General features: G+C 43.7%; 1 protein-coding gene across 6 annotated transcripts in view; it reads right to left on the bottom strand.

Moving 5' to 3' along the window:
• ERC2 (ELKS/RAB6-interacting/CAST family member 2) overlaps positions 1 to 19,170 on the bottom strand; it is an 876,217-nt gene that overhangs the window by 170,228 nt on the left and 686,819 nt on the right. For all 6 annotated transcript variants that reach the window (XR_006741074.1, XR_006741075.1, XR_006741076.1 and 3 more), the window contains one exon: positions 11,976 to 12,110. Coding sequence is in view for 1 of the 6 variants with exons in the window: in XM_045579041.1 (XP_045434997.1) it covers positions 11,976 to 12,110 (135 nt within the window). In the remaining 5 variants the exon portion in view is untranslated. The remainder of the gene's footprint in view (positions 1 to 11,975; positions 12,111 to 19,170) is intronic.

The following is a 19,170-nucleotide window of genomic DNA, read 5'->3' as shown; positions in this document are numbered from 1 at the left end:
TGGTAATTAATTATGATTGAATGAGACAGGAGTTGTAGCTTGAAAATATACACTGCCAATATCACTACTGTGCCTCGTCCACCGTAGGGATAAAAAGGAGCTCCCAGATGTCGAGGGTTATTAAAAACCAGATGTTGAGATCGACGTCTTGTACGCCGGTGAATAAAGTAAAGAAATATGACAGTCCAATATAAACTTTGCTAACATTTAACATGGCAGAAATGTGGATAAATTCCTTTACTGAACTTGCAATATTATGCTTTTTTTCCCCCCTCAAGTTTTTAGCGTCTAAGGTTTAAAGTTTTTTTTTTTTTAAAGAAAATACAAAGGGAAGCAGTGGCCATTTCTGCTCTCTCTAATCTTCAAAGCTTCAACGTGAATTGACCCTAATCACCGAGTCATCTGGGTCAGAGCGAGTGTCTGCTCGGGGAATAAAAAAGAAAACGCAGGAGCTAATCAGAGAGGAAGCACCAAGGGGTTCCAAATGCTCGCAGCTGTTAGACTCCTGCACGGCCTGCATCTCGGGATGAAATATTAATTCGCTCAGCAACCTTACGGTACAGAAATGTAAATTCAGGGACCAAAAATAAGAAACAGATAGGTATCGCTTGATCGCTAACTTTATGCCCAGTTGTCTAGCAGCACTTGGGGTTTTAAAGCGTTGCCCCAGGAGAGTCTGTCCCCTCTCCTCGCACTGGTTGCTCCAGATGCTGCCTGTGTCTGCTCTCTTGTGTGTCCTTCCTGAGTGACGGCTATGGCAGGAGCTGCCAGAGTTTCCGGATGGAAAGAGAGTCTCTAGTCCATCAGTCATCCAAGCGCCTTTGTCCACAGCATCTGGGATGGAAACATCCAAGGTGGGTGGGAGCCCAGATCGCAGTGACCACACAACAGCAAATTTTGAAGGGAGAGGAAGCTTAACTATCAAATAACCTCCGGATGTGTATCTATGGCTCCAGAGGTGAAATGAGGCCTTGATGGCCATCCTGCAGTCCCAAACGCTGGGCCCTAAAGGGATTCTCTAAATTCTGAGATAAAACAAAATTCCTCACCAGATGGGCCACTCAAGATCTAAGGGCAAAGGACTGAGTCATCGCTGACAGGACAGGAGACTCACCATTATGGGGAGCATTTATTAGCCCCAGAAAAAAGAAAGAAAGAAAGAAAGAAAAAAAAAGCTTGGGAAGGAACTCTGTAATCTGGCATGATGAACAGCCTGGTGTAAACCTTTAAATGGTATCTATTTTGAAGCTTTAGGTGCAACCAGCAGGCAAGCACCAGCCATCACTGGATATTTCAAAAAACAAAAAACAAAAAAACCACAAAGACCCAAATAAACAAACCCTGGCAATCCTTTTTGACTTGATAGCCAGCCTTTTTTCCCCCTGAAATCAGAGGATGATGTTCCTGTTGGGGACCTTACTGTGTCACAACTGTTCTATCTGGAAATGAGAGTGAAATTATGGCAGTATCAGCCCACTGCTCCTCTGAGAAGTCAGCCACTATTTCTGTCAGGAGGAGATGGGAAGAGATGCAAGGAGAGTGTCCTGGTTGTAACAGGGACAGTCACTAGGCCCGCCCCTACCCCCAGTTCAATTCAGGGCTTCTCTGACATTTCCTGAAAATGAAAAAACCCAGGTCTCGGCAGACTTCAGCTGCATGAGTCATGAAAGCAGGACCATGGTGAGGGATTTATGCTGTGTCCTGCACCTGGGTAGGACCAACCCCTCATGGCATATCCAACTAAAGGTGTGGCCAGAGCTGGGGAAGACAGGTGCATGTGAAAAGGGAAACAGGAGTCCTGGGACTCTTCAGGGCACTAGTAAGTTTTCCCTTAGGGTCAAGTTCAAACCTTCCCTTTGAAGACCTCCCATTTATGTCTGCTACCTCTCCTGCCTCCTAGAATGCCTAGCCCTTGGATGGGTGCCTTTGTTCAGGTGATGAGGTCAGGAATGGCCATGACCTCTTACAGGATTTGTATTTATTACAGCGTCTGGGGCCCATTTGCAGACAAAGTTCCCCCAAATAATAGGAAAATCCCTTCCAGGTTTAAATACCTGATGGATGTTCTGTTGAAATATAACTGTTACCTTATCTCTGACCTGGACTAGAAATGAGCCAGCAGGTATCAGAACCTGATCCAGGTTAGAGGCCTTGTGAGAGCTTTCTGTGCTGCTTCCCTGAGTCTCACTGCAGCCCAAGGGCAGGCTCTCCGTACAAACATGGAAAGGAAGGCTCAGGAAGAAAGTTCTGGTAGCTTGTGACCAGACACCTGGAGCTGTGGAGCCAGGGTCAGATGCCAGTCTGTCTGACCACAAAGGTCTACCCTCTCTTAGATGGGGGCTGTGAAGATTGAGAAAGAAGAACTCATTTTGACCTCGGCCATTTGCTGGTTCTCTGGGCTCAGCTCTCAAGTACTTCGTGCTCTGTAGGTTTCTCTCCAAGCTGTGGAAGGTTCGGTTGGAATTGGACACTAGGACTTAGGGTGGGTCCCTCTGGCTCTTGGAAGAAAGGGCACATGACTGCTTAAATGGGCATGTCATTTAAGCATCCAGAGGTGCTTCCTCAATTTTTGGACCATCTTTATGGGGCAACTGAGTTTTCTATTTCCTTCAAGCAAAGCTATTCTGACAAACCAGGGTTTGGTGCACGGTGCCAGCTCCCTCAGGTGAAAGATAGCAGAGGCCCAGCTGAGGTGAGAAGGCCAGAGGGTTCTATGTTGGCCAACAATACCATTCCAGAGCCCAAAGTCAATATCTGCTCCACGCTAAGCCACTGCCAGCTAGTCATAAAGAGGGGTAGCGGTGGACACAGGCTTTACTTTCGCTCCCCTGTCCATCAGTCATTAGCGCTGGGTTTTGTTAAACACAGTGAATGTTATGTTTTCACCATGAGTCTGGTTCTGCCATTTCTTGGCTGGAGGGCAAACAAATCCTCAGGCTCCTTGACCGTGGCTGCCTTAAGAAAGAACATGGGAGCCGAAACCAGTTTGGCTCAGTGGATAGAGTGTCAGTCTGCGGATTGAGGGGTCCCAGGTTCGATTTCGGTCAAGGGCATGTACATTGATTGCGGGCACATCCCTAGTGGCGGGTGTGCAGGAGGCAGCTGGTCGATGATTCTCTCTCATCGATGTTTCTAACTCTATCCCTCTCCCTTCCTTTCTGTAAAAAAAAAAAAATAAAAATAAAAATCAATAATATATATATATATATATATATATATATATATATATATATATGAACATGGGATCATATCCTGACTTGACACATCATTAGACTGCCAGGTGAGTTAAATTGGAAAATATAAATTAAAGCACTTTGTGGACTTTACAAGCCTATATGAATATAACTGGATACACCACCCCTGATGGTAGCATTTGATAATTTGTTACTATCATAACAAGCTATTTGATTTTGTACTATGGTCAAGGGCAAAAGGGTGTGTGAGAAAAGACTCTGGTGCTGTATAAATCCATCCTTAGACATTTGAGCATCACTGGGCTGTGTGATGCTAGAGTTTATTCAGATCATTGTTTAGAAGCTGAAGCAATCTTTTGAATGCTGTTGTTCTGCAAGTGAGGCAGCTTTCCGAATCTGAGTGTGTGCAGGGTACATTCGAGAATGTTTCCAATTTCCCTTCCTTGGCTGTTCCGTTATCTTCGGAGTGTGGCGAGCGCCTGGAGTGTGTGAGCCAAACATGATCCTTATTACATCAGTTCCAGAGAAGAAGAGAGGCAACAGTGTTTAGCAATAGAAAATGGATTTCCCTGCTTTCAGATGTTTCAGGGTTGGTCACCTCCTGTCAATGGGGGAGCTGGGGCTCCGCCTCAGAGACAAATGCGAGTGGATTAGAGCAGCGAGTTGAAAAGGAATCAGGCCGCCGATGTTGCCAAGAGGAGCTACACCTACAAGCTGGGGAGAGCAGACTGTGTCTGAACACCCTGCTGATTCAAAAGATGCTGCAACAAATCTCTTAATGAGACTCTAATACTGCAAACAGGGTTTGAAACTAAGAGGAATCAGTAAAAAGGGGGAGAAAACTTTACCCCAAACAGAGTAAGACTAGAATTGTCAATAGGCTCAAATCTCCTGTAAGGAAATGTCCTTTAACAAGAGGAGCCTCACGCATTAAGCAGCTCTGCCTCTTTCCCATCGGTGATGGCCCTACCTGGCAGGTTTATCAAATCGTGCCCGCCTGTGCTTACAGGTTAGGAATTAACATCACGCCCAGATTAAAGAGGTTTGGCAAGGACCTGCCAGTCTGCAAAGCCAGCCTCCCACAGGCTGTGTCACCCCGCCCGCCTGAATCCTCTGCTGTGGCTTGTCATGGTTGGGTGAGCATGTAACTGCTCCAGAGGAAGGAGCGGCTAAATAGCTCTCACAGCAGCTCCGACATTTGTCCTCATTTCCTTCTCTCCCTGTGGCCTCCCAGAAAGCCAGGCAGGGCCGCTCCAGAGTTCCCGCTCTTATACGCGGGCAAACAAATGCCTGCCGCCTCTTTCCCAATGCTCAGAATCACATACGCCTTCTGGCTTGTGTCTGAGTAGCTTTGGGGATGCTTAGTAGTCTTGGAGGCATAAAGGAAAAAGTAACATCTGAGTTACCTTTCTATTTCAAGTACTTAAAAAAATGTGTTGCGTTGGAAATGCAGCATATTCCCATCAACTCTATGATTAAAAAAAAGTCTCGGAAAAGGGGCAAGAAATAGGAAAACAACAACTTAGTGTGGTGATGGATGTTAACTAAACTTATTCTGCTGATCATCTCACAATATCTGCACATATCAAATCATTATGCTGTAAAACTAAAACCAATTCAATGTTAAATGTCAAGTATAAATTACATTTACAAAAATTAATTAGCCCTGGCTAGTTTGGCTCAGTGGATAGAGCTTCAGCCTTGTAGACTGAAGGGTCGCAGGTTCAATTCTGGTCAAGGGCACACGCCCGGGTTTCGGGTTGGATCCCCAGTAGGGGATTTGCAAGAGGCAGCCAATCAGTGATTCTCTCTCATCATTGATGTTTCTATCTTTCTTTCCCTCTCCCTTCTTTTCTGAAATCAATACCAAATTTAAAAAAAAAAAAAATTGATTTTTTTAAAGGAAAGAAAACAGGCAAATGGCTCACAATATTTATTTCAGAATGTACCCAGGATATCTTGGGTTCTAGTTGACAGGACTGGCCCAGAATCGGAACAGGTGACATCTCTGAACGCTTCTCCCATCCGTAAGCATCAGCCCGACAAGAGGTCTCTTCACGGGCTTTTTAATTTGGCATCTGCCCATGAAGCTAAAGCCCAAGGCATCTTCTAAGAAGTGGGTCAGGAAATTAGATTTGCAATGCAAAAACAAACAAACAAAAAACCCCCAAACAAAAACAAACCCTATTGTCCCGTTGTCTCTGAATCTGGCAAGCTTCAGCTATCCTAGTTTGGATGGGAAATGGATATTAAAAGCCTAACACATGTAATTTTTCTTATTAGGTTACTAGCATGGGGAGCTAACATTTTCTGGGTGTGTTGTTTTTTCTTTTCCAGTTGTCCTGTAATGATACTGTAGTAAGCTCTGATACGTGGTAAGTTTTCTTACATGCAGGAAATGTGAAAATGTATTTACACATATACACACATATATATGTATATATAATGTATATTCAAACATGCACTCCGGGGAAGTGAGGGAGAGAAATTCCTAGTTAAACATGATCTTGAGAAATTCTTCCATATGTGGAAAAGCCCTCAGTTCATCTGACATATAGCGATACATACATATACACACTCAGGACACTGTGTATACATTTATCCCACATTCATTTAACCTCAAAACATAAAATAAATTTTTTTCTTCCCGAAGCAAAAGCTAGGCATAACCACTCTATATACAGAATCCATCTTCTGGGGGGCCACGGAGCAAGCGAAACCCCTCGTCTGCTTGTTAGAATTCACAGGGCTGCACTTTGGCTAATCTGCGGTGCCCAGAGAGCAGGGCATCCATCACAGGCCCAGCCCAGGGGCCAAGGGTGGGTGTGGAACTAGGCCTGGAGCTGGCTTACTGAGAAGTAATGGGGTCCTGGGAGGGGCTGCTGTGACCCCTTCATTTTCCTGTGGACCTGAAATTCCACCAACACTTTGTTGACCAAACATAAAATGCAGGCCCCTGGGAGGAGGAGAAAAGCAAGGAAGTGGTTTACCTCACAGTCTGGGGCCAAAAAATACATGGGGCTTGCAAATATAGTCAGTCAACTCCAGCCAGAGACCCTGATTGAGGGGATGGCTGGGAACCCCCTGGTCTGGCAATGCTCTGCAGGACACTGACAAATTCTACCTGAGAGAAAGTACCGGGACTCAGGTGTGTGTGTGCAGTGTGGACAAGGGAGGCAGAGAGAGAGGGTAAGAACCCTGAGTTGACTTGACCTTCTGGCTCTTTTGCCTGTGGGAAGCGGGGAGAGGGTCTCAAAGCCAAGGTAACCAGGGAGAGGTGTGGGAAGCCACACTGTGTCTGGCACAAGGACAACAGAAATAGAGAAGAATAAAGGGTACAGGTGAAATGGGGGTGGGAGGAAGAGTGAGAGGAATAAAGTCACAGAACAGACAAATGGAAACAAAGAAAATAAAACTGAGGCAAATGAAAAGAGAACTGAGATGACATTTTAATTCCACTTTGAAAAACAGAAGAAACAGGATTAGCATTTACTATAACTTAACGGGAAAGAGAAAAGCATATTTGCACTAGAGCAGTGTTTCCCAAAGTGTGGTACGGGTACCCCCAGGGGTACGGGAAGTTTGCTGGAGGTATGCGTTGCACCGGAGTTTAGTGGGGATATGCACTGCACCGTGCTCAGCTGTGCCTAATTTTACGTTCTCATGAGTACGAGGGGTAGTCAGCATTATGAAAATTATAGAAGGGGTACAAATATGTCAAAAGTTTGGGAAACACTGCACTAGCGGAAAAGTTGCTATTACAGCCATACGACCATATTAATACATTTGGTTGCACAAATGCATACTGCATACTTACATACATCAGAGAGGCTGGCCACCAGTGCACAGAACCCAGGGACTCATTTGGGGCCTGTGATTTTCTGGGTGTGACCTTGGATAATAGACAACCTCTCTGAGCTCCAGGGTTTTGTGTGGTTTTGTTTGTTTGTTTGTTTTGTGGTTTTTTGTTTTGTTTTGTTTTTTATTTGGAAATCCGTTTCTTTACCTTGGAGAAATTTCCATCTGCCCTTCCTAGTTCCCAGAGGTGCTGAGGAAACAATGTACTCAGCTGACATTTATGCTGTATTATATGCCAGACAGGTGTGAATGTGCTTTGTAATATGAAAAAAAAAAAGCATGAATAACATATCAATTGTCAATTTAAAAAATACCATGCCTTCATGCTCCCAGACTTTAGTTCTTCCTTAGAAGTAGGATTTCTGAAGTAAAATGTGAAATGTAACTTTTAATTGGGGTCCAAAAATCTCCCGGTAGCGAATGTGTGTGGAGCTTCCCAACTCCCCTCAGGGAGCATCTGATTCGGAGGAAGGAGAGAGGAGAAGTGAATTCTGGACTTGTACGTGACCACATGCCAGGGGCTCCCAACCAGAAATGTTTAAGTTCTTTGCCAGGTAGGGCATTAGACTCAGAGAGGCAGATGCTTTAGCAAGTGGAAGTGACACTGAGACCCAGGACCTTAAAGGCACAATCTCCAACCCAAAATCCAACCACAGAAATGCAAGTCTTGGACCCTGGCATTGTGTGTTGGCTGGAGTGTGGGTTCCCTCTGAGGGTATGTTTGTTTGTTTTTTTATCTACAGGTTATCTCATACCTGGGAGCCACTGGAAAGAAATGAATGAAATATGACTTTTTTTTGGAACAATGAAAATCATATGATGCCTGGAAAAAAAGACTTAACCTCATAGATGAGGCAAGGAAAGATACCACAGACAGGAACAGGTGATACTGATGACGACAGGTACACAGGGCATTGAGAAGCCGAGTTCCCACTTAGCTTTTTTAAAATCAGTAGTGGCACCTTCACTAAAAATAAAATCCCTGTGTCCCAGCCTGTTCCAGTGACCCTTTGGTCCTTACTGCTTCTCAAAGCTCACCAGCAGTGTCACAGGAAATACTTGCTGTCTGCCCTTGTGCTCACTACTTGGTTGGAAGGACTTTCTGCAGGCATTCCTGGGATTGTGTGGCTGTTCTACTTGGACATATTCAATGACTATGGCCATCCTGGGGGTCACAGGGCCCACTGATGGTTAACTGCTCCTTTCTTGGCCACTGGACTGCTACAGCCTCCTGATTCCTCTTACATGTCCTCCAAACCCTCCTTCCCCTCATCACACTCATTCCAAATCCCCGAGGGGCTGCGCACTTATTATTATCCTTGCTTTCCTGGGTCCTCATCCATAGAGTGGCTTCCTTAGTTCAGCCCTATTGGGCTTTGGGTGGAATAACACAGATGTTAAACCTTTGAAAAAGGCATCCCAGGAAATAAGTGAAAGGGGCACACTCATTTTCTGCTATGCAAAGCAGAGGGGAAATTGCTTCAAAACTCCACCTTAAGATGAAAAACACTGCTGGAAACTAGATCAGCCATGTTTTAAACTGGATAGTCTCCTTCTTCACCTGATACTCTGAGAACAGTATTTCTCAGAGCACAGATGTTACTAGAAAAGAAAAAACAAGATTCTATGATCAAATAAATCCGGGAAGTGCTGGATTAAATAAAATTGGAGAGCTTTCTTTCTTATATGACTTTTTCGATCCTTTGATCTGCTAATTGCACCAAGATTCTCCAAGATTGAGTTATAATACGCAGCACTTTCCCGAAATCCTCTGCCCACTGAATCTCTGTTTCAAGACTTTCCTCGTGGGACTAATGTTCCAAAGTTACTTTGGGAAATGCTAGTCTAGACTTACAACCCTTGGATTCAGTTTCTCCCGAGGAGAAAGCAAAACCATAGTGAAGGAGAGAGGGACAGGGAAGAAATGGAAAAAGAATCTAATTCTGCTAACCTGGCAATACTTAAATTGAATTTCCTGAGGAAAAATGAATTTCTCTGGAAAAGTAGCAAAGTGACTGACTGTTTATAGTTCTTCATTTTCATGTTCTGATCTCTTAATAAATCTCAGAAGATAATGTCAACATTTGCAGGCCCCCTTCCCGAAGACAGTGACAGTCAACCTTCGGGGCACAGGAAAATCAGGGCTACAAGATTGATGGGAAAAGAACTGGGAATCCTGGAAGTGATATCTTCCTGTTAAGTTAGTTCAATGAACATGGGTCCATTATGGACATTTAGTTCAAATCTCATTCATATTATCCATTATTTAGACTCCAGTTTTGTCATACACTGATATAGGTCTGTCACATTCTCTAGAGAAGTAACTCCAATCATGCATATTAGCATATATGCTTACATAATTATATGTAGAGTTCATAATCAATTGGGACAGGCTTCCCAGACTTTTAAGACTGTTACACTCTGCCCTAACTGGTTTGGCTCAGTGGATAGAGCATTGTCCTGCAGAATGAAAGGTTTGATTACGGTCAAGTGCATATACCTTGCTTACAAGCACATCCCCAGTAGGAGGCAGCTGATCAATGTTTCTCTCTCATTGATGTTTCTAACTCTCTATTCCTCTCCCTTCCTCCCTGTAAAAAATCAATAAAAATATATTTTAAAAAGGGACTGTTACACTCTGGGACTTGGATTTATAACAATGCATATATTGATATAAGAGTTTTTGATGATTCTGAATCTCAGATCTTCAGTATCGAGAGTCATTTCCCTAGACCTCTCAGCTAGTCAAAAAGGGCATCATTGTCACTGGAGTCAGCCTCCTCATACAGGTCCTTGCTTAATTCTCCTCTTCTAACTGAAAATGTGCAACAAAGGAGCCTACTGCTTTGCTGACTCATCTTCTTACCAGTAGCAATGAGAAAGGTGTGTCAGAAGTCCTGATGACATGCCACAGCCACACTCCTCAAGGGATGCTAGCTCTTCTGGAAAGGGCCCCCAACCCCGAGCCATGATTCTGCCCTATGACAACCTCTCATGTCAATGGACAAACATAAAAGGGTCAGCCAAGCAAGCAAGTACTCCAGTTTTTGATTAAAGACCTCTGGAAAAGTAGCAAGAGATAAGCTTTTGTAAGAAATATCATTCATAAGGCAGATAAATGCCCTGCTGGTATTGGGACATATTAGCATACATATCTCCATGATGAAACAAGCCTGTTTGCTATCCTATCAGGTCCTTGTGCAATCAACTCCCCCAGTTTGGCTCCAAATTCTTCTTTATGCCCCTATGGTGCTTTCTACTCCTGTCTTTCTGGGGAGAAGCCATGTGGACTTTTAGCACCAAATCAAGCCTCACATTCACCCCACATGGGGGAAGGTTGAGGAGCAAAGTTAGGGACCAGGAATCAGAATGAAGAGAAGTGATTAGCAGGATGCCAGTTACACTGGGGCAGGGGAGGTGGTGGTGGTTGTGAGGGATGAGAAATGAAGAAATAAAACCAAATCAAACTAAAGCCACAGTCATATAAGATAATGACACAAAAATAATATCCCTTTTCACTTTGCTGGTCTCCAAATTGAGAACCATTTCTAGCTAATGAAATGTGCTCGTGCCTTTCTGTACTTGGCCTCAGAAACTGACATGTCCTGTGTGTGAACACCTTCTGCAGGTGTTCTGAAAAAGACATTCCAAAATAACACACCAGTAGACACCGAGTCAGCAATAGTACTTATCCATGTATCCATGAAAGACAAAAAGAGGAGAGGAAAGAACATGCATAACATAAACAAGAACAGACAAAGCCTTGAGGTGTCTGAGGGCAAATAATTCCCAGTACAAGGGTGGGGCCAAGCTTGGATTGGGGGTAGGGGGTTTCTGGTTTGAGCTACCTCACTACAAGCCCTAGAGAGCTCTTTTTATGTTGTAGACTATACAAATGGCTCCCCCTGGAGTTGTGCTCATGGTAAAATATATAGGAGACTTGTAATCTTAACTTCTCTTTTGGGATGCTAGTGGTATGAAGTGAGAATAAAACAGATCCATCTGGGGATTTAAAAAAAGCTTTAGGAGCATAGTAAGCACCCTTTCCTCCAACAAACAATAAAAAAAACTCTTCACATAGGTCATTCCAACAAGATCACCCCTCACATATTCAGAAATACAGAACAAAAGCATTCATATTTAACAAGATGCTTCTATCCCATTACTTCTGTCTAGGTCCCTCTTGAAATTACCATCTCAGTTATTCCAGGATCATAAAGAAAAGGTCCTAATACAATGAAGGCGGGAATACTGCTAACATGGACTCTATCATCCTGCTAGCCTGTATCAAATTTAATCATTTCCATGAAACTCACCTTCAAGAATTTTAATACTGAATGCTGTAAATAGTTTTTGCATTTGGTGGGTGAATGCAAAATAGTTTTAAAAAATCACAGGAGATTCTTGTGTTTGTCAATCCATCTTTTCACTTGCTTTACTGAGTCAAGGGAGGGTCCAAGTCAAAGAAACCAGATCCCCTTGACGTCATTGGGTGTGTTGTTTAGCCCCACCGCTACTTTGCATCACTAAGGAATTTTCTAGGAAAGTGCTCAGCAAACTCAAGGCCTCTCTGGTTGCCAAGATCCTGGAAACAAAGTGCTTTCTCTTAAAACTGAAAAGGACATTCCAAAGTAACCCACCAGTAGATACGGAGCTGGCAACAGACTGCCTATCTATGAAAGAAGAAAGGAGAGCAGGCAAGAAAATGCATAACATAAACAAGAACAGACAAAACCTTGAAGAGGAAGGAGAAAGGAAAACATTTAGATTCCTTGAGTGATGGAAATAAATACCAAAGCTATTAGTTTCAGTTCAAAGAACGTATCACTTTATGCTGTTTATTATTTCTCGAGGATGATTTATTTTATCTTAAAATATCCAAAGGGTAGAAGGGGTCCTGGAGGTAAGTATGAGGAAACTGACCTGGTCGGGAGAGGGCCTGTGATTGGAATGCTGCGACCTCCCAGGAGACCGGTGGTGGTGGTGGTGGTGGTGGTGGTGGTGGTAGTGGTGATCCTCGTCATAGTTGTCTGCCATCAGCTTCATCCTGTTCTGCGTCTGTTCAGAGCAAAAGCCAGGGAAGACTGTCAGGAGCAAGAAGCCCAGCCAAAGACACCCAGGGCAGCCTTATAGCACCTAGAGGGCTCCCTTTGCTCCTAATCCACAAGTTTTCATTTGTAGGCACATTGAGACTTTAGAAGGAAAGCATCACGCTTTGGTGAAAGAGGCTTTGCCACACCCTTGATGCTGCTTGGACTTTGAATCTACATTTGTAGATGTAACTGTACTTTCCCAAGTGGTTTAAAGGGGGAAGGATGGACTCATCCAAAGGTGCTTTGTTTTACATTGTCAAGCGATCACAGAGACCCAGAGTAAGCTTGCCACCATCGACTGCCAACAATCACATCCTATGCTCTAGACTAGAGCAAGCAAGACAAGGAAGCCCTGCATGAGAAGATGGGAGAGGACTGGGTAGAGACACGGAACCACAGACAAACAATGGTTTTGCAGGACAAGGCAGGAAATCCACGGGAGAACTGCCAAATGCAAAAACACTAATGGAGATGGTTTGTTGCCTTGATGACTTCTGGCGAAAGAGTACTCTGTGGGAGTTTTAACTGATAGAGCTTTGGGGGGAAATTGAGCAAAAGGGACAGAGTCCATGGAGAAGAGCTGACCACTGAAATTTACTTCCCACTATGACTGGCACAGGGGGCAAGCCACAGGTGTCACAGCTAAACCCCAGGGCCATAGAATTGTTTTCGTGTCTTGTTCCACTATGCAGGGCAATAACATACCAGCGAAGAATTGACCTAACAGGGTCACAGAATCTAGAATAATGCTTAAAAGGCAAATAAAATCATTCAACCCGGAAAGCTTATAAAGATGGGTTTAGAGATAAGGCTAACTGGATTCAAGTCCTGTTGCACTTCTCTGCTGGTTTATTTCAGTTAACTATTTCTAAGACTCAATTTCTTCAACTCTAAAATGGAAGGGAGAGTGCCTCCCTCTCTATGATGAACCTGGCACAATACAGGCTTGCAATGAAAGGAAAATGCTGTTGTTACTTATTTTTTAAAAATATATTTTTTATTGATCTTTACAGAGAGAGAGGAAGGGAGAGGGAGAGAAAAAGAGAAAACCATCAGTTGCCTTCTGCCTGTTTACACTGAGGATGGAGCACATAACCCTGGCATGTGCCCTGACTGGGAATCGAACTAGCAACCTTTAGGTGCACAGGATGACGCCCAAGCAACTGAGCCGCACTGGCCAAGGCACCATTTCTCCTTTTTGATCCGTGTTTTCTCTGTCTGAGACACCTCCCACAGACATCTTCCCTCACCTCTAACCTGTGTGTTTAGCTAACTCACAGCCTTTTCCTGACCCCAATCTGGAGGCCAGGTGATGTGTGCCTCTTACTAAACACCACTCTGCACCCACAGACTTATCTATCCGTCTATTGGCAGCAGCTGTTTCTCTCGTCTGCCTCTCCCCAGAATCCAGCCGAGGGTCTACCAGGGGTCCTCAAACTTTTTAAAGTGGGGGCCAGATCACGGTCCCTCAGAGAGCTGGAGGGCCGGACTATATGAACTACTAATTCCTACTGTAACACCTCGGCTGCGCTCACTGCCCAAAAAACCTGGCGGGCCAGATCAGACTCCTCTGCGGGCCGCATGTGGCCCACGGGCCGTAGTTTGAAGACGCCTGGTAGACAGTGTATTCTATGCCTGTTGCTGCAGTGCCTGACTGAAGGAAAGGAGGGGCCGTGACTCTGAGGGGTGCTGCCGTTCTAGAGGCACGCTGCACCCTTGTTTCAGCCAGAGGAGGTCACTGAGAGGGGAGGCTCGCTCATGAATCACGTAACAATCTCCCTGGTAGCTCGAGATGACGACCAGCCATCAGCACTTTAGGAGAGCTGGACGTCAGAGGCTGGCAGGACCTCCAACCAGTGGGAATTTTATTATGTGATATAAATAATGCTCTGATAATAATTCTGGACCTCACACAGTGTATTCTTGCAGTATTTTCCACCCACAATCTAACTTACCCTCAAAACTTTCCTGGGACATATTATTACTCTCTCCCTCTGCAGCTAGAAAATTAAGGCATGGATTTCAAACCCCAGAGCCTCTTTCTTGACATAGGGCTGGGAGGTTTTCTGGGTCCTCCAATTCTGAATCGTTAGGCTTTTCCCCTTGCCCCGCTGTTAGCAAAAATGGCAAACAGCTGAACAGGTAGAAACCACTTCCCATAAATGCTTCGATTCTGTTAAGTCTTGGAAACACCTCACATCCCAGTTCTACCTGCCAAAAAATGTCTCATGATTCACTCATTCCATTTTTTAAAACGTGTTCAATATTTGAATGGCCCCAGAGTAGATGTAAAAAAAAAAAAAAAAAAAAAAGCATTGTATGGATAAAATCAATAAAATTAGAGGGAAAGATCCACCTAGCAATTACATTAAAAATCCCAGGAAACCTTTGGCAGCTGATAGCATGTCTGTCCTTCACTCACCCCCTGACAGTATCAGAAGACCCAATGGACAAGGTATATCTTGTGAGAAACAGGTCAGTTGCCGACTAAGTCCTGAGATCTCCCTGATGTCCCTTATTTGGCCAACCCTGGTACAAGAGATGTGGAAATTCAGTGCTCACACCTAAAATTCCAGTATTGTCAGGAGCCTGTTACCTTTGAACTTGTGAACTAATAAATCTGGAATTGTGTCTTCCAATAGAATTCCGGGGTCTGAAGGGAGTTATAAAATCTGCTCTGGCCAATAAGGAAGGGACTTGCCCAAGAATGAACGATGGAGCCTAAATGAACAAATAATAATGGCTATTGTAAATATCATAACGTTCTTACCCGTTGGGGAAGCTCCTGTGATTTTATGAGATTATTTTCTTACCAGTGACAAGCCTAAAGTTCCCTACCTTTGAACTGTATCCCATAAAAGAATGTACAAGCTAAACAAGATGCTATATGCAGCCCTAAATGTGTCTGCTGAAATGAGGTGTTGGAGAGTAGGCATGTCATGGGATAAAGACTGTAAATGAATGATGTCATCTTTCCAATTTGGTGCTGAAATATAAATAAACCACATTGTTCATGTGAATACCAGATCTGGGGGAAATGTACACAGAGCAATTGTGAGCGGAAGAGGCTCCTTTTGATTAGTCTGGGCTGAAAGAGAAGAGTGTGAAACGGAGATGAAAATGAGAGTTTGGCCTGATACTCTAGACTGCTTTTATTTATCTTGCTTGTAACATATCCCCTAAACTGTGAGCGATTTCTTACAGGCTGGTTGCTAGTTTTCCTTCTATAAGAAAGTTTGACCAATCCTGCTTGCTTAATGTCAGATTGGAAAGAAACCTCCTTTAATTTTTTAAATCTACGCTCCCTATCCTCATTACTACCCAACTGTATTTGTTTCCTAATACACCAATAATGGTCGGGAAGGATAGGAAGCTATGAAGAAGACTCCCGAAAAACTGATGGGGAGTAGAACAAACAAACAAAGAAAAAAAGACTGAAGAAAATTATAGCAAGCTTTGGTACAAGGGAATTACTCACTCAAATACCTTCAGACACGTTTACTGGGCGATTCCACGCATAGTGGTTCATATTCCTGTAGCCATCAGCTAACACGAGGTGCCTACCACAAAGCCTTAAACAGTAAATCTGGGCAGTCACAATTGCATTCCCAGGAAAGCTAATATAAAGTTGGAGAGGGTAGCTTCTCCCCGCTCTGCACTTGGGAACTCATGGACTCACTTAGCAATCCACTGAAGCCCGTTTTTATTTCCTTCCCAATGTCTACCAAATGGCTGACCTGACACTTTTGCTTTTGGCTAACAGTGTTTTATTGGTTTTACGATATTATGTCATGGCTGCTGAGACCAATCTAATCAGATTTCATTTTCTACTTCCCTTTCCTTCCAGGCACCACCTTATTTCTCCAGGGCAATAGGATCCTAACAGCTCTCCTGCTGTACTCTTGCCTTCCATGGAGCACAATCTGGAGCCAGAGTGACCTCAGACCCACTGGCTTTAAGCTTCTCACAGGCTCCCACGGCCACAGGAAAAGAGCCTGGCTCCTCCGCAGCTTACAAGGCTCTTGGGAGGTGACTGCCTTTCACTTCCCAGCCTCACCGCTCATCTCCTCTCCCCGGCCCTGGGACATGTGGTCTCTGCTCTGTAATGCCGCCATCCTCTACCTTTACTGACTTATACCCTTCAGTTCTGCTCTTAGCTTTGACAGCATCACTTCCAGCAATGCCTTCCCCAAACCTGCCTCCAAAAGGAGTGCTCACCCACTGCCTTCCCAGAATCCTTAGCCCTCCTTCAACCTCTCACTCATCACAGCACTTACCTCAATGAATGGTAAATAATCATATGCTTTCTTGGCTTCCTCCACCACCAGGCTGAAAATCTCTGGAGGCAAACACTATGTCCGAATTACCCTTGTACTCAACATCTAGCCCAGAGTCAGGTGTATTAGTAGTAATATATGTGTGCTGAATAGATGTAGGAATGAATGAATGAAAGAATGAATGAATGAATGGAAAGAGAATAGGCTACTCTAGAACAAATGAAAGAAAAAATACATAATTATGGCCTATGATGGGCCAGTTGACTAGGTAACCCTCCATGTGACAGCTTAACTTTCCCTGTTGTATATTTGTTTTTGATTGCTGTTGTTCTTGGACATGGGGAGAGCAAGATAAATGTTCTTTTTCAAGAAATATTCCATTCTTTAGTAAAATGAATTCAGTGAGATAATCCATGATGTCCCGGGTTTTTTGCCTCATGAATAATAAAGGGGTTGGAGGTGTTATGGGTTAACTTCCTTACTATACCCTAGCCTCTGAAAAAGCAGAGGCCACTAGAATACTTTTGTTAGCACCAAAGTCAACCATGAAAAACTGAAACTTTCTCCATTAACAAAAATCCTTATGAACACCATCTGTGAAAAGGTGCCATATATTCCATCTCTCTTGACATTTCTGAAGAGTTTATCCAAGGAGCCCTTGAAACAGAATGAAAATCCTTGATTGACTAGTAATAGACTCAATAGCTTAATGACAATATGTAGCTATAAAAGTGTAATATTAAAACTGCCTTTAAAAATATTTTAGCAAGGTGGCAATAACAAACTATGCTTTGATCAGTCATCTGGATCAAGTTAACAATAAAACCTTCATGAATGTGGTTTTAAATAAGAAAAAATATAAGATCTGTTGCTATGGGATATGTAGATAATACCATAGAATAGCAATTACACTTTATTCTATCAGGTTTTCTTTTCTCCCTCTTTCTTTCCAGAAATATCCAAAATAGCACTGACCTATTCTACTGATTTTATTATTGCTAATTCAAAGCAAGGTCAACAGCTCTTGTCTCTGAGTAAAAGATGGAGAAACCAGATAACATGTGACAATGAGGAAGGGAGGGATTTCCCGAACATCACCAGGCCCATAGGGCAAAGAATCACAACAGAGTGGGCCCGGGTCACTCTTAGAGGATAAAGTGGGAGGGTCACTCTTAGAGGATAAAGTGGGAGGGTCACTCTTAGAGGATAAAGTGGGAGGGTCACTCTTAGAGGATAAAGTGGGAGGGTCACTCTTAGAGGATAAAGTGGGAGGGTCACTCTTAGAGGATAAAGTGGGAAGGTCACTCTTAGAGGATAAAGTGGGAGGCTACAGCAGCTATCAGGAGAATATGCTGCATTGGGGACTATATGAGAGCAGGAATCAGTAATGGAAAAGATTCTACTGAGGACCCTGCGCAGAAATTCATTCAACACTCACTGAACTTCTGCAACCACGAAGATAAGTGCCATGTGTGCCAGGCTAAGTGCTTGACCAGTATGCTTTCGTCAAATCCTTGCCTTTGAGGTAGCCATTCTTATAAGGAAACCAAACCCATGATCAGCTAGTAAGGTAAAGGGCAGGACTTAAATCCAGGTTTCTTTTTTTTTTTAAAATATATTTTATTGATTTTGTACAGAGAGGAAGAGAGAGAGATAGAGAGTTAGAAACATCGATGAGAGAGTCATCAATCAGCTGCCTCTTGCACACCCCCTACTGGGGATATGCCCGCAACAAAGGTACATGCCCTTGACCTGAATCGAACCCGGGACCTTTCAGTCCCCAAGCCGATGCTCTATCCATTGAGCCAAACCGGTTTCGGCTTAAATCCAGGTTTCTGACTGCATGGTCCTACAGAGTGATATGAATAATCAGAGGACTGACTACAACACGATATGGGAAGGAAATCAAGAGGGACGGGACTGTTTTGCATCAGGGGTGGGGAATGTCTGGCCCGTGGGCCATATAAGGACCGCAAAAACATTTGGTATGGCCCTGTCAAGGCAACCGAAGGAGGGACTCGAAATTCAATAAATCTAGGAGCTTTTTTGATAGCAACTTAAATTTATATTAAGCAAATGATGTTATAAATATCCAAATGGCCGTTGGCAGAAAAAGGGTTCCTCACCCCTAGTTTACATGAATGTCCAGAGGCAGGAGGAATCCCCTCCTAGCTGAGGATAGGGGATTCAGATAAGTCTCCATGGGTCAGGTGCCCCGTAAGCTAAGATTTGAAAGTTGGCGTGGATATGGGCATAAGGAAAAGTGGGCTGGGGAGATTCCATGGTAAACTCACCTTCTAATCGCCTTGAAAGAAAACACAGGTCAATATGGGGGTGGGGGGGTGCATACGCTGCATTCTTCATTGCTTTTATTGGATGTGGAAAGAGTAGAAAACATATTTGAGATAATTCACTTCTCAAAAGAACTGAAAAACTTGGGTCATTTTGGAAGGAATTTAGGACAGCCATAGCCATATACTCATGTGCTCACACTTGTCAAACTATGACATTTCTGGGGAAAATGCACCAGTCTCTTGACATTTACGCTTTCACAGATATCTACACAATCCACTGCTTCTACATCAGCCCCGTTTCAAAAATTCATCTGACCTCTCCAAGTCATTCAGCCGATCAGCCCTACAACCAAACCGAACATTGATGAAACTCTGCCTCCCAGCTTTGTTGAAGGCACCTCCCTAAGTCCTTATTTATAGACAGAAAATTAGTACTGGTAGGTCACCAAGGAGG

Source organism: Pipistrellus kuhlii, unplaced genomic scaffold, assembly GCF_014108245.1.
Source record: "Pipistrellus kuhlii isolate mPipKuh1 unplaced genomic scaffold, mPipKuh1.p scaffold_m20_p_11, whole genome shotgun sequence".
NCBI classification, from domain to species: domain Eukaryota; kingdom Metazoa; phylum Chordata; class Mammalia; order Chiroptera; family Vespertilionidae; genus Pipistrellus; species Pipistrellus kuhlii.
The sequence above is the reverse complement of the archived record's forward strand: the minus strand, read 5'-3'. Positions and strand labels throughout refer to the sequence as shown.